Source organism: Vigna angularis, chromosome 10 (assembly GCF_016808095.1).
Source record: "Vigna angularis cultivar LongXiaoDou No.4 chromosome 10, ASM1680809v1, whole genome shotgun sequence".
NCBI lineage: Eukaryota > Viridiplantae > Streptophyta > Magnoliopsida > Fabales > Fabaceae > Vigna > Vigna angularis.
In genome coordinates, this window is record NC_068979.1 from 2,030,629 (window position 1) to 2,042,722 (window position 12,094).

The 12,094-nt window shown below is 32.4% G+C and overlaps 1 protein-coding gene across 1 annotated transcript; it reads right to left on the reverse strand.

The window, feature by feature from the left end:
- Positions 1-395: 395 nt before the first annotated feature.
- Positions 396-9,569, reverse strand: LOC108320368 (respiratory burst oxidase homolog protein A). Its single transcript, XM_017551767.2, has 14 exons — positions 8,457-9,569; positions 8,190-8,349; positions 7,681-7,729; positions 5,440-5,553; positions 4,027-4,449; positions 3,074-3,460; positions 2,877-2,972; positions 2,547-2,662; positions 2,130-2,297; positions 1,863-2,022; positions 1,531-1,728; positions 1,272-1,400; positions 1,053-1,131; positions 396-977 (listed from the first exon to the last, which is right to left on the reverse strand). The coding sequence occupies exons 1-14, from the start codon at positions 9,049-9,051 to the stop codon at positions 868-870; spliced, it is 2,784 nt and encodes a 927-aa protein (XP_017407256.1). The 5' UTR covers positions 9,052-9,569; the 3' UTR covers positions 396-867.
- Positions 9,570-12,094: the final 2,525 nt, after the last annotated feature.

Genomic DNA, 12,094 nt, shown 5'->3' on the forward strand with positions numbered 1-12,094 from the left:
ATCTATACGGGCCCTACTATTTGCACCGTGAGTTACTATTTTGACCTATCAGCCAAAGTCAAATGACATATTTCTTTTGTATTTAGTTAAATTTATACCACACAAATTTTGTTGTTGGGTATGTTTAAAAAATGTTAAAATATTTTGTTGATTATAGTATTTATTCGAATTATAGTATTTATTTCAAAATCTTAATTACAGTTTCATGTACTATTCACTGGACAAAGAATAGAATACTATTAACAGTTTCATGTACAGTGTATAAATATTTCTTCTGAATAAGAAATCCAAGCAGAAGTAGCAGGCTTCAAACATTGCTTTAACCTCCATATTCTAAAAAGATAATTGAATTTACTCAAAAAAAAAAAAGAAAATTCTGTGTAGGTACGTTGTCATTTAATTTCTTGATAAATAATCGTTTTCAAATATAATTTTTAAAAATATTACAAAACTATTATGATTTTGTCAAAAATAAATTGTCCACACACCCTGTTGTGTCTTGCTCCTTAACCGGAAAACTACCTAATTCCTTTTATCACTTTTAAAACTGTTGTATATTTTTCTATGAGGTGTATATGGAATAGTCTATGCAATACGTCAGAATGAATGAGCGGATCTGTCAGAACTTAAGTGTTGCTGAGGTCTTGCAAGGGCAATATCTCCTTTGCGCAGCCACCACATGTATGATGAAATGTCCAGCCATCTTGCTGGCCGGTATATACAATGCTTCATCATATTCTGTGCTTAAGTTTTTAGCTTATTGAATAAATCTTATAATCTGGCCACGACAAGTTGCTAAAATGAAGGTTTAAGTTGCAATTCACTTGTGCTGACTGGTTACAGTTACGAAGATACGTCCAAACTCCCTTAGAAATGCTCCTTATGAAACTCAAATTTTGTTTGACCTTTTTCGTTGAACTCGAAGCAGAGCCTGCTTAATTCTTTGGCCAAAACTGGTGCGCCACAATAGAATACCCCTGTTGCGAATTGAAGATGTCAGTACAAGATGAAAACAATGTCTACAAATTTATGCTTGATGAGGATTGCCTGACCTATTCGTCCATTGCAGTGCTTGGAACATATTTTAGAGAAAACCTTCTTCCAGTTTGGCCTAGCAAAATGAGTTCTCACCTGGTAGTAAATTTATATAAGCAAATCAAGGTTTAAAATCAACTTAGTCAAGACTCAAAAACAAAGTCTGTACGATTCTTTTATTTTTCCTAAACTAAAACGTAGGAAGTTATAATAAAGGGCAAAAATGAAAGACTTACCCTAGTCCCAGAAACAATATCAACTCCATTTTTTGCATGGTTGAGGGCTTGCACCATAGTAATGAGGGCGGACCTGGCATCGCCTTCCTCGTATACGCTAGTTAAGTAGTTGTGCATCTCAATAACACCCTGAAGTCCATAAGGTATTGAACATAAGCTAAATACATATATAACTTACTCAGCTGACAGCAGAGGAAATTAATACATAGAACTCTTCAAGAGAAAGTCTAAAAATATAAATGCATATAGCAGTTAATACCCTTTGGTCAAGTTCAGCAACTTCATTCATGACCCCTTTAAACCAATCGAAAGAACCTTGTTCCCTTGTTACCCAGTAGAAATAAGAATTGGTAGTCTTAAGTGTCTTCTTCCGTTTCGGAGAAATCTTACTAGAAGACAGCGAATCTGCAGTCCCAGTGCTCAGGTCTGAACCTCTACTGGAATCAGAGATCGAGTCCTGGATAGTAAGCGACCATGACGTTACTTTTATAGTACATATAAACCTTCGGAGATTGGTCATATTTTTTATTTGCACATTTTTATGTGAAGAACACCAATAAATATTTTGTTAATGAATGCACTAAAACTAACCGCCAGCTCCTCCATTTTGACAATATTGTTGAGAAGATCTTTTAGAATGCTAATAAAAGGTGTTGCTCCAATCCCGAGACCGACAAGTAGTAGGACATCATAGTTTTTGTAGTCTTGTGCTGGCGCACCATAAGGTCCATCTATCCTTAGCTTTGGTAAGCTGTGTCAATTATTGATACCAAGAAGATGACAGGAATCTGAGCATAAAGAATTCTTTTCTAAGGGCGAAGTTACAAGGCAAACAAATATGGCAGGTCCATCACGTACCATTTCTTGGTGGTTTCATCAGCCCTGAGAAGGCCGCTCTTCCCAGCTACGGGAGGCTCACAGGCCGCAGAAAATACCCTTTTGAGCTCCTGTGTCCAATCTCCCAGTTGCCGTATGTGAACACTCAGGTAGTCATCGCCAGGAGCAGAGGTAATAGAAAACGGATGCCTGTTGTACGTAAGTGTATTGTTAGATATCAACCAACTTAACATGAAAAAGATTCGTAAAAAAGTGAAATAGAAACAGTAAGATGTAAAAGGTGATCTCATTTCAATTATTTTCTTTTTCGACATCCTAGAGGGGTTAACCCGTTATAGTACTAAATTAGTTTTCTCCATTTTGTGGTTAGAATTTACATGAAGCATTAGAAGTTCAGCTACTGTAAAGTAATGTAGAAAAAAGAAAATAGCAACCTACCACTCAAATGGAGAAACAGCTGGACATTGTACAAACATGTATTGTCCACTCTTGTAACGAAATTGAGGCGGCTTCGACATTTGCAATGTCAGAACATTTCCAGTATAAATGGCAACCTACAATGATGTTTTTCACAAAATAAGATCCGTAAGTTCGAGTTGCATCGTTTTGTTTAGCTTATTGAAGTTTTAGTTTTTAACATTGTTTATTATTTGTGCTAGATTAGCCAAGAGCAATTGTAAGCAACGAAAGAAAACTAAAATGCCAAGATCATAACAAATTTGATTATTCTTTTAGAAGCGCCTAACTATTGTTTTTTTTTCTGCTCACCTTTATAAGACGGACTGTATAGAAACCAGAACGGAAGTATCTTAGCGTTCTTTCTCCCACATAAAGAACGATTGGAACTGCAAGATACATCCATGTCTGAAAAGAGAGATCAATGCGTTAAGTAACCAAGCAGGCAAGGAAAAAAAGCTTTAAGGATGCTTCCAAACAATTGAAATTTGATACTAAAAGTTGCATACCGTCTGGAGGTGCCATTTGCGCTCGAGGTAAAGACTTACACCATGAATGATGAGAAGGACATAGACAATGACAAATAGATGGTGTGAATACCAGAACGCATTGAAACCAGTGAGCCTATTAAGCGGTTTAGGAAGCTTAATAAGATTTCTTCTGAACCATTTTGTTGCAAGAGTAAATGCTATTGCCATCAAAATCACCATGAGAATTCCAGTCATGCCCTCAACCCCCTTAATGAGGTCTCCGTAACTGGGTTTGTGATCACCAAATACGCCGTCCAAATACTTCTCATACATTTTTTCAGACGAATTTACAAGTCTCGGAAAATCACAAGCAAGGTGATTCCCGGCATGAAGTATCACTCCAATCACTACTGCAGCAGCAATTGTCTGCACGGTTAGATTTTTTATCAGTAATTAATTAAATAGAATTTATTTTATCATGCACGGTTAGCCAAGGCTTTTTTACGACATGCGAATATTGTAAAACGTATTTATGACACTAATAATAAGACGAGCTTTGCTAATTCTTAAGATTTTAAAATATGTATATCCATATAAAAAATTAAACATTGCAATATAAATTAAATCTCTTATTGTGGCTTTAATACTTCTCGATCAGCACTCTAATGGATCAGAAATCTCTAATGATCGGATAATAAAACGATAACAATAAAATCTTACATATTTGAGAAGATTATAATATCTTAACAATTTTTTTTAACAACATTTTAACAATAGACTATTACTATATGTTACTATTTTATTAGTATATATATTTAAAACGGATCCATTACAAATTAGCACAAATGCTCTTATAATTATAAGTTCTAAAAAAAAGTCGTTAAAAAGATATTTTTAACGTGAGAGATAAGAGAAACAGCATTTTGAAAAGATTGTCATGGTCAACTTTAATATATTCAACTTGTTTTCTGGTGGTGCTGTGTGGGGCGTACCTTATGAAAGTTAATGTTATCATCGAAAGGTGCAATATAAGCCAACTTGGTGGACCTGAGCCACGTTATGGTATTTCTGCAGACGGGAAAGAGTATTAGTGCCATGTTGAACTTGAGTGTTTCAGCAGCACCTTTGGCCGCGAGGAGACAGTAACCCATGACATGATAAGCATTTTTTCGCTTGTACTCGATGAACTTCCACGTAAACAGCCCAATCATCACTGAAACCCACAATGCTAAAACCCAAAGCCTCTTCCAATTTTCTTGCAAATAGTAGATCATCCTGCGGCTCATCCTACGTATCCGGCTTCTTGCCCTTATTCCTTGTAGGCTCTGACTCAAAGCTTGACTGGTGTAGCTTAGTGCTTGGCTGTAGTTCAGATACGTATCCTTTTGTAACAGAAGCGTCTCCAATTGCCATAGCTGCGCCAACACAGCCACCATTAAAATCTCGCAAAACTAGCAGAGTTTAAAGTCCTATACTAAAACACTTTTTCAAATTGTCGACCTTCATTATTAAAGGTTCCATTATTTCCTACATATAGAACGAAAAAACAGCACGCGCACGTACGAGTTTAAGGTATGTATGCTCTTGCCAAATCAATGAGATTATATTAAATGTTTTTTATTGGATGTCCACATAAATATGTTTTAGACTGCATTAACTTTTTTTTATTTCATTTTAACTCTCGCTAGCGTTAAGTAATATGATGACATTTTAAAATATTTAATTTAATACAAAATTACGTATTTATTTCATCACTATAACTTTGGATAAAGACTAATCTAAAAAAAAAATTTACAGTTTTTATATACTATCTTCGGTCTTGTTTTATAACAAATAAATGGTAGTTTATCGAAAAATAGCCGAAAAGCGTATTAAATAAGTACACAATATATACATATGTAATTGAGTCAACTAGGATGCGTTCGTCACTATGCACGTACAGTGATTGAATTGTTACTTCAATTCAATTCCTTATGTAATCGTGTCCTCTAGGACACCTATAATTAATTATAGGATGTAATTTGCTAACAAATTTCACCCAACTTTGGACTATATATAAAGGAGCAGAGCTGATCATGCATTGACTTGATTAACAACTATGAATAAACCTAATTAATAAACGAAACAAATTGCGCTGTCGTTTTCTCTATAACACATGACAAAATATTACCAGCATAGAACACATTCTGAAGTGCTTTCATTAAAATACGTGAAAGAGTAGATAATAACTTTTATATAACAAAAAAATTAAATTAAAAATTAACAATGAAACCAAATTAACCATGGAGTAAATCTCAACCACGTAGCAATATTTTCTTCGTTGACATACTAAATATATCGTGGAATTAAACATATGCAAGTTTTCTTGATAAATTCAGATGTTATGGTTTGTAGAGAATTCGAACCTCAATGTACCCAAGTCTTTCAGGGTCTAACTCTTCCATGATCAGAGCTGCATATTCTTCGGCTTGCTCTTTCAATCTGGATAACTTATTTGCTGAAGCGCTTAGCATAATGATCTGAGAAATTAAATATAACCATGTGTTTAATACAAATTTTAACTTTACAGAGAGGCATCATTTAATATCAAGATATACATTTTTCAAAAAATTAATAATTGTTGTGAGTAGCAAATTTATTAGGTTTAGTAGTAAAATGGAACAAAGATTTTATAAAAAAGGTAATATATATATATATATATATATATATATATATATATATATATGTATGTATATATATATATATATGTATGTATGTATCATTTCTATTTTTTCTATTTTAAATATATTGTCCTTAAGATGATGATCATGCTAAATTTTGTAAGGATAAAATAACTATTTTATAATATAAAAGTGTTATGTTCCTCAATTCCAAATTACAAGAAAATTGATTTTATTATGTTTAAGAAGAAAAATAAAATAAACAGTCATTTTTTATTATTAAAAATCACACAATAAATCCTACATAATTTATTTTTTTATCACCGTCTAGCTTATTGTGTCATCAGTAATAAATAAATATTCACTGAATATAATTTCTGTGTTAGTGATTGTTTCGGTCCTATTTTTATAAATCAAAGAATTTTCTCATTGAGTTCATCCTTTCTCAATTCATCATGTAGGTTCAGTTTCAAAATAGCCTACAATTTAGTTTGGCAAAAGAATAAAGTTCTGCCATTATTTTACCAACCCCGAGTTTGACTGAAATCGGATCAAAGAACTACGGGCAATAAATTTTGCTTAACACTTAACGTAATATTGTATTCTTAATACCCAATTTGAGAATACCAACTTGTGCCACAAATTTTAGAATGTTAATTTAAGTTATTAAAATTTAAAAATATTTAACTAAACTAGTAAGTGGTATGTGCTGAAGCCTCTAAACTGGTGAGATTAAAAAAATTAGAGTCAATCGGTTTAATTTACAAAACAAGCACGGAATCATTGGGATTAAAACAACTATTTGAATGTTTGACCGAGGGTAGTATTTCTATGACAGGCATGTTTGGACCACCTAAAATTTTTTTAAGCTAAATGTCCATCATGCCCCCACCAACCGCACTGAAAGCGTCAACTTTATAAATTCCAATAAATTTGTTTAATCAAGAAAGTGGGAGTGATCTGTCAGCAAAAGCCAGAAATTCATTGGCCTGAAAGGAAATTATTTGTGTATAATTAAATTACACATTTTTACAACCATTAGAAAAGGATAGAAGAGAAAAAGTGTGACATATAAATGATAAAATATATAATTATTAATTATTATACGAATAATATGACTTAACTTTCATTGAATAGCACCTAACAGTATACTTATTGCTTTGGAACAATTAATAGAAAACGTCCGGAGTGGAGAGATGAATAAAGATCAATCTATTAAAACACATATTTACACTATAACTAATATGATAAATTTTTTATTTTATTTATTTAAGAAATATAATCTTCATCTATAGCAATATATTTTTATTTGGTGTCGTATTGCGTGACATTACATGTAATTTTACTGCTTGTGGATAACCTGCTTCAACTTCAACTGGTTATTGTTGTGGTTAATTATTAAAAGTCAACTTGACTACAAGTATATTTGCTATAGAACAAACATAGCACTGACCTTTAAATAAAAATAAATTAGTTAATTAAATATTTTCATTATAATGAAAGTAGAAAATGGACGTGTTTTGCTCTTGAGGAAATTATTAGCAAAAGAAGAACAGAAAAGAAGGCTAATATAAAAAAAAAAAGTTAAAATTCAATTTTTAAAAATAAAAGCAAACAACACATGTAAAACTTATACAATTAAATATACGACTGTAGTTAATTGTGTTAATTAAGTGTACATGGGAAGAAAGGAATTAACTATGTTCTAACTAAGTAAAGAAATCTGGCTATGTCAACTTCCTTACCCTTTCTTTTGAAGTTGTTGATCACGCTTTCACTTACAAAAAATGATGGTTATGAGTTACGCTAGCTTCAACTATTTTAAAGCCTATAGAAAAATAGTATTCACATGGCTATGCATAAAAGGTCTTAAATATATTAAAAAATTAATTCAGTGGACAAAGGAGAAAACAATTAAAATGTCATAGGTGCACAGATGTATATCTGTTGATGAGATAAGAAATGAAATTTCGGACAGAAATGTACCTCTTTCACTTCTTCTTCGGTTATTCTACCATCTTCGTTCTTGTCCACCCTATGAAGGTGATTAGGATTCTAATCAGGCAGGGAGGAAAATAAAGCTTTGCAGGCGTTTTTCTATTTCTATCGGATACAAATACGTAAAAAAAAAAAACTTAAATATAGATTTATCTCTACCGCAAATAAAATGCTTCATAAACTTAGATCATTTTAAGTTTAAATTATTTAATTAATTATTTAAAACTCAAACTTTTCGCTTTAGTACAAAATTCTACGTTTAATTTCTGAATGATTAAAAACATAGAAAGAAAAAAAAAGACTAAAACGCTACTTTTTCATGTCACAGTTCTTTTCATAAAATTGGGAAAATCCTTAATTACTAAAGCAAATAACGAAAATATTTAAGAAGAGTGGGGTTCATTAAAATAAAAAGATAGGAAAAAAATTAATGAGAAATTACTTTTAACTAACTTTATCATGTTTCATAAAATATCATTTAGTCAATCAAAGCTTACATATCAAAGAAAATCTGGAGCCGTGAATCAAAGCTTTGATCGGTAATTTGCGACCAGAATTCGCTAAGTTCGTCTCTGCTGATCTTTTCAACCCTGAGTCTTCGTCTACGACCCAGAGCATCGAACAGTTCCAGTGCGAACTCCTTAGAGTCCTTCATTCCTTCAACAAATAGAAAAAACTCTTGAAGCAAAAGCGTAAACAAAGCAATGAAAATGCGAACACATGCAACGGAATAATCTGAACTGAAATTTGAAAATAAATCGAACCTATGCATTGCGCAAAATCGGTGCGGTAGAGAAAACCGTCTTTAGCAAGACTATCAAAATTGCTTTGCACCTCGTTCCAGGCATCAGCGCCGTTGGATTTACTGCTAATGAATTTCAGTCCACGGAGTGCTTTCTTCGTACCGGAGCTGTTGCGCTCAATTTGAGCGCGCTGCTTCCTAAGATCTCGCGGCAAGAACGCCGTTTCAGATCCTCCCTGACTCCACGAAAACCGCCGCAGTTCCGCCTTGAGCTCCTGCGAGAACTGCCTCGCTTTCGCAACCGCCTCGGTCTTAAGCTCCTGCGAGAACTGCCTCCACCGGCTGGGAGAGCTCCTCCTGATCGACGGAGACCAGGCAGAAGACACCGGAGTTTCATTTCCGCTCGCGGCACAGCCTTCGTCGACATTAACGACAGTCACCGACTCAACGCCGCGGAGAACGATGGTGTGATCGTCTTGAACGTCGAGAGTGACCTCGACGTACTCGTCGGCGACGGAGTATGACTCGGTTCCCGGCGACGTCCCTCCGCTGACGAATGCAACATCCGGCACCGTATCAGACGCCCAGCGGCGTTCGTGCTTTGGAGCACCGTTCATGATGACTGAAAACAGAACAATGTACAGTTTAAGTACAGGTACAGGTTCTAATTTTCTAATATACAGATATTTTAATTTAACGTGGTATTAGTTTGTTGTTATATAATGCGATAAGGTGCGGGTGAAGCTATTGGGAGGAGTTTGGTTAAGGAGAGAAGAGAGTAGAGTATAGGAAAGAGGTTGTAGAATGAGAATCTGGCAAGAAAAAGACAATAACGTGTACATAACTCTGGTGAGAAGGAAACAAATTAGTTTGACCCAAGAAAAGGACAATGGCTTTGCTTTTGCAGGATAAACTAAAAGAAGCCAGGCACTGTTGTTACACTAGTCAGGCCTCATAATGGGACTTGGGAAGAACAGAGATTACGTGGAATAGTGATAGTTGTAATCTATAATATCAATAAAATGGGGGCGTGGTTTAGGAAAATACAGAAATGTGTTAGCAGTGTAATTGTGCAGGTGAATAAACAGTGACAAGAAGAAACGAAAGAGTGAAAGCACGAAAACTCAAAAGACGATGGTGTTTTCTTGTTCTTGTATATTTTGCATAAAACTGGGGTAACGGGGGAAGTGGTGGAAACAGAGGGATAGAGAGAGTGGTGGGGCCGGGAAAGGAAAGTGAACCTTAATACTTTAATGGTAGTGGGACCCAGGATACCAGAGTCTCCCAAGTCGACGACGGGACGGATGGCCGTGTAAACTCCACTCACGCTTTTCGCCATCAATCCTTTTGTTTTTATCCATTTTCTTTCTCTCTTGTTTTTTTCTTCTAAAGAAAAAAAGATTGTTTTTAAAGAAGTGAGAATGATTAAAGCATCACGTGACACACAAAAGAACAACTGTTTTTTTTTTAATACATCATTTAATGTTTTTCAGTTCAGATGTTAATTGTAATTTAAATTGTAGCCTTAATGTAATTTTAGTATTGTCTAAAATAAATTTCAAAATAATCATATATTTTACTGTTTTTCAAGAATTAATGACGCTATCAAATTTTTATCTGGATTAGAAACCCGCATAGACCTACAAATTGTCAACTTGCCATAAAATAGTAAATTGTATGATGAAAAATATGATAAATAACGAATTGGAGCAGATAAGGAGGTAGAAACCAGAAACTGGATAGGATTCTTTCTTTGTTCTTTTAGCAAGTAAAATACTAAAATAGAGGTTTATTGTGAGTCTCACTTTCGAATTGGCAGTATTTGTTGTTTCCTAATTCTAACTACAAATGGCTATGACCGTAGAATTAAAACCAAACAAAAACCTTTTCAAAGTATCTGTCTTTTGTGTTTGACTGAAGTAGTCATTTTTCATCCATACTGAAAACAAATACATTTATTTTTTTAAATTAAGCCCAGCGATTTTTAGATGTCTAAATGCATTTTATTATTCTTTTTCTGTGTAGGGTCCGTTCACTTAAATAACTTCTGTCATGTAATTTAATGTTATCTTTTTCGTGGTGTGGATAAATTGTTAACCAACAGATCAGATAGATAAAAGTGTTATGATGAAGTTAGTTCACATTTAATCAGTAAAACAGTTAATGTAGTAATAAATATTAATAATATGTTTCAATAATTATACTTTTAATTTGTATTTACACTTTTTTTTATAATTTTTTATTAAATTTGACCTAATTAGAATCTTCTCTTCTTCTTCTGTGTTGAGTCTAAAAATTGAGAGTTGCTTACATTATTCATATTCATATTTCTAAATGTCTTCCACATTTAACAGACATGTTTAATGTTTGAGATAATGTTAATTATTTTGAGTTAGTTCTTAATTATGAAAAAGAAAAAGAAAATGGAAAAGAGAAGGTGAGATTGTTCTAGAAGAGCATTACGTATATTGGCGAAAGATATGAGGAAGCCATCGCTAACTTCCAAGTTTCGAGTCAATTGCTCACCAACTCCTATCCTCAACAACAATTTTATAGGCATAAAAAAAAACTATTATATATACTTTAACATTCTTAATTTTTGTGATTCACATCTTCATAAAGATTATTCTTATTTAGTATTCAGAAACGTCTTGCACAAGAATATTAAAACCAATTGAAATCCACAGAACAAAAACGTAGTTAATCATTTTTTTATTAGGTATTGAAAATCGTGGATGATAATTAGTGTTGCCAGTTGTTGCCAATCACACCAATTCGTTGTTTGATTTTAAGAAAAAATAAATAGAAAACGTAAGTCAAGAAGAAAGATATTTAATTGTTTAGTACAATGGAAATATGTAAGAAGTAAAAAAAATGTTTTAAAAGAGATATAATTAGATTGATTGGATAAGAAAGAAATAAAAAGATACAATAGGGATGAATGTAAGTTTTACTATTTTTTAAATTTGTTCAAGTAAACGTGAAGTTTTATATCACAGATACATCATAATTAGATAGGGTAAAAACACCGGTATTTAGAGGTACTTGCAGATAAAATTACGATAAATAGTTAGTATTTCTGTATATTTTATTATTTGTGGGTAACAAATTATAAACAAGTCAAATACAAGTATTATATTATTTGTAAAAACTAAAAATAGAAATTCAATTTATATTTTATTAAGTTAAATTTAAATAAAATTAAAATTAGTTTATATTTTATCAAATTAAATTTAATTAAAATTCAATTTTAATTTATAATTAATTTTATTTATATTATATTTTATATATTTTTTGTAATCTTATTTAAATTTAAATTTATATATTTATATATAAAATATACTTTTTAAAATATTTGTTGGTATTTATAAGTATCACGGGTTTTAAAATATTTTTTAAAGTGATTTTTTTTATGTGAATCAAATAAGAAATAGACACTATCTATATATAACCTGAATCCCGAATCGTTATCATCCTTGTTTATAACGAACCATGGAATAATTAAACTCAAGTGATTTAAAACGAAGAAAATCAAATAATGTAAATTTTTTTTATGTGTCGGAGTTCGAAGAGAATTTCATTTTAAGAGTTATCTTGGTGAGAATAGTGTGAAATAAATTTAAATGATTGAGTATGGTAGAAAAATTCTGTCTCACGCTA

Coding starts and splice junctions, on each gene's coding strand:
- LOC108320368 (XM_017551767.2), bottom strand. CDS start 9,051: ATGAACGGTGCTCCAAAGCACGAACGCCGCTGGGCGTCTGATACGGTG. Junction 4,450..5,439: donor AAAGACTTGGGTACATTGAG/GTTCGAATTCTC, acceptor GTGTTGGCGCAG/CTATGGCAATTGGAGACGCT. Junction 2,973..3,073: donor GCAAATGGCACCTCCAGACG/GTATGCAACTTT, acceptor CTCTCTTTTCAG/ACATGGATGTATCTTGCAGT.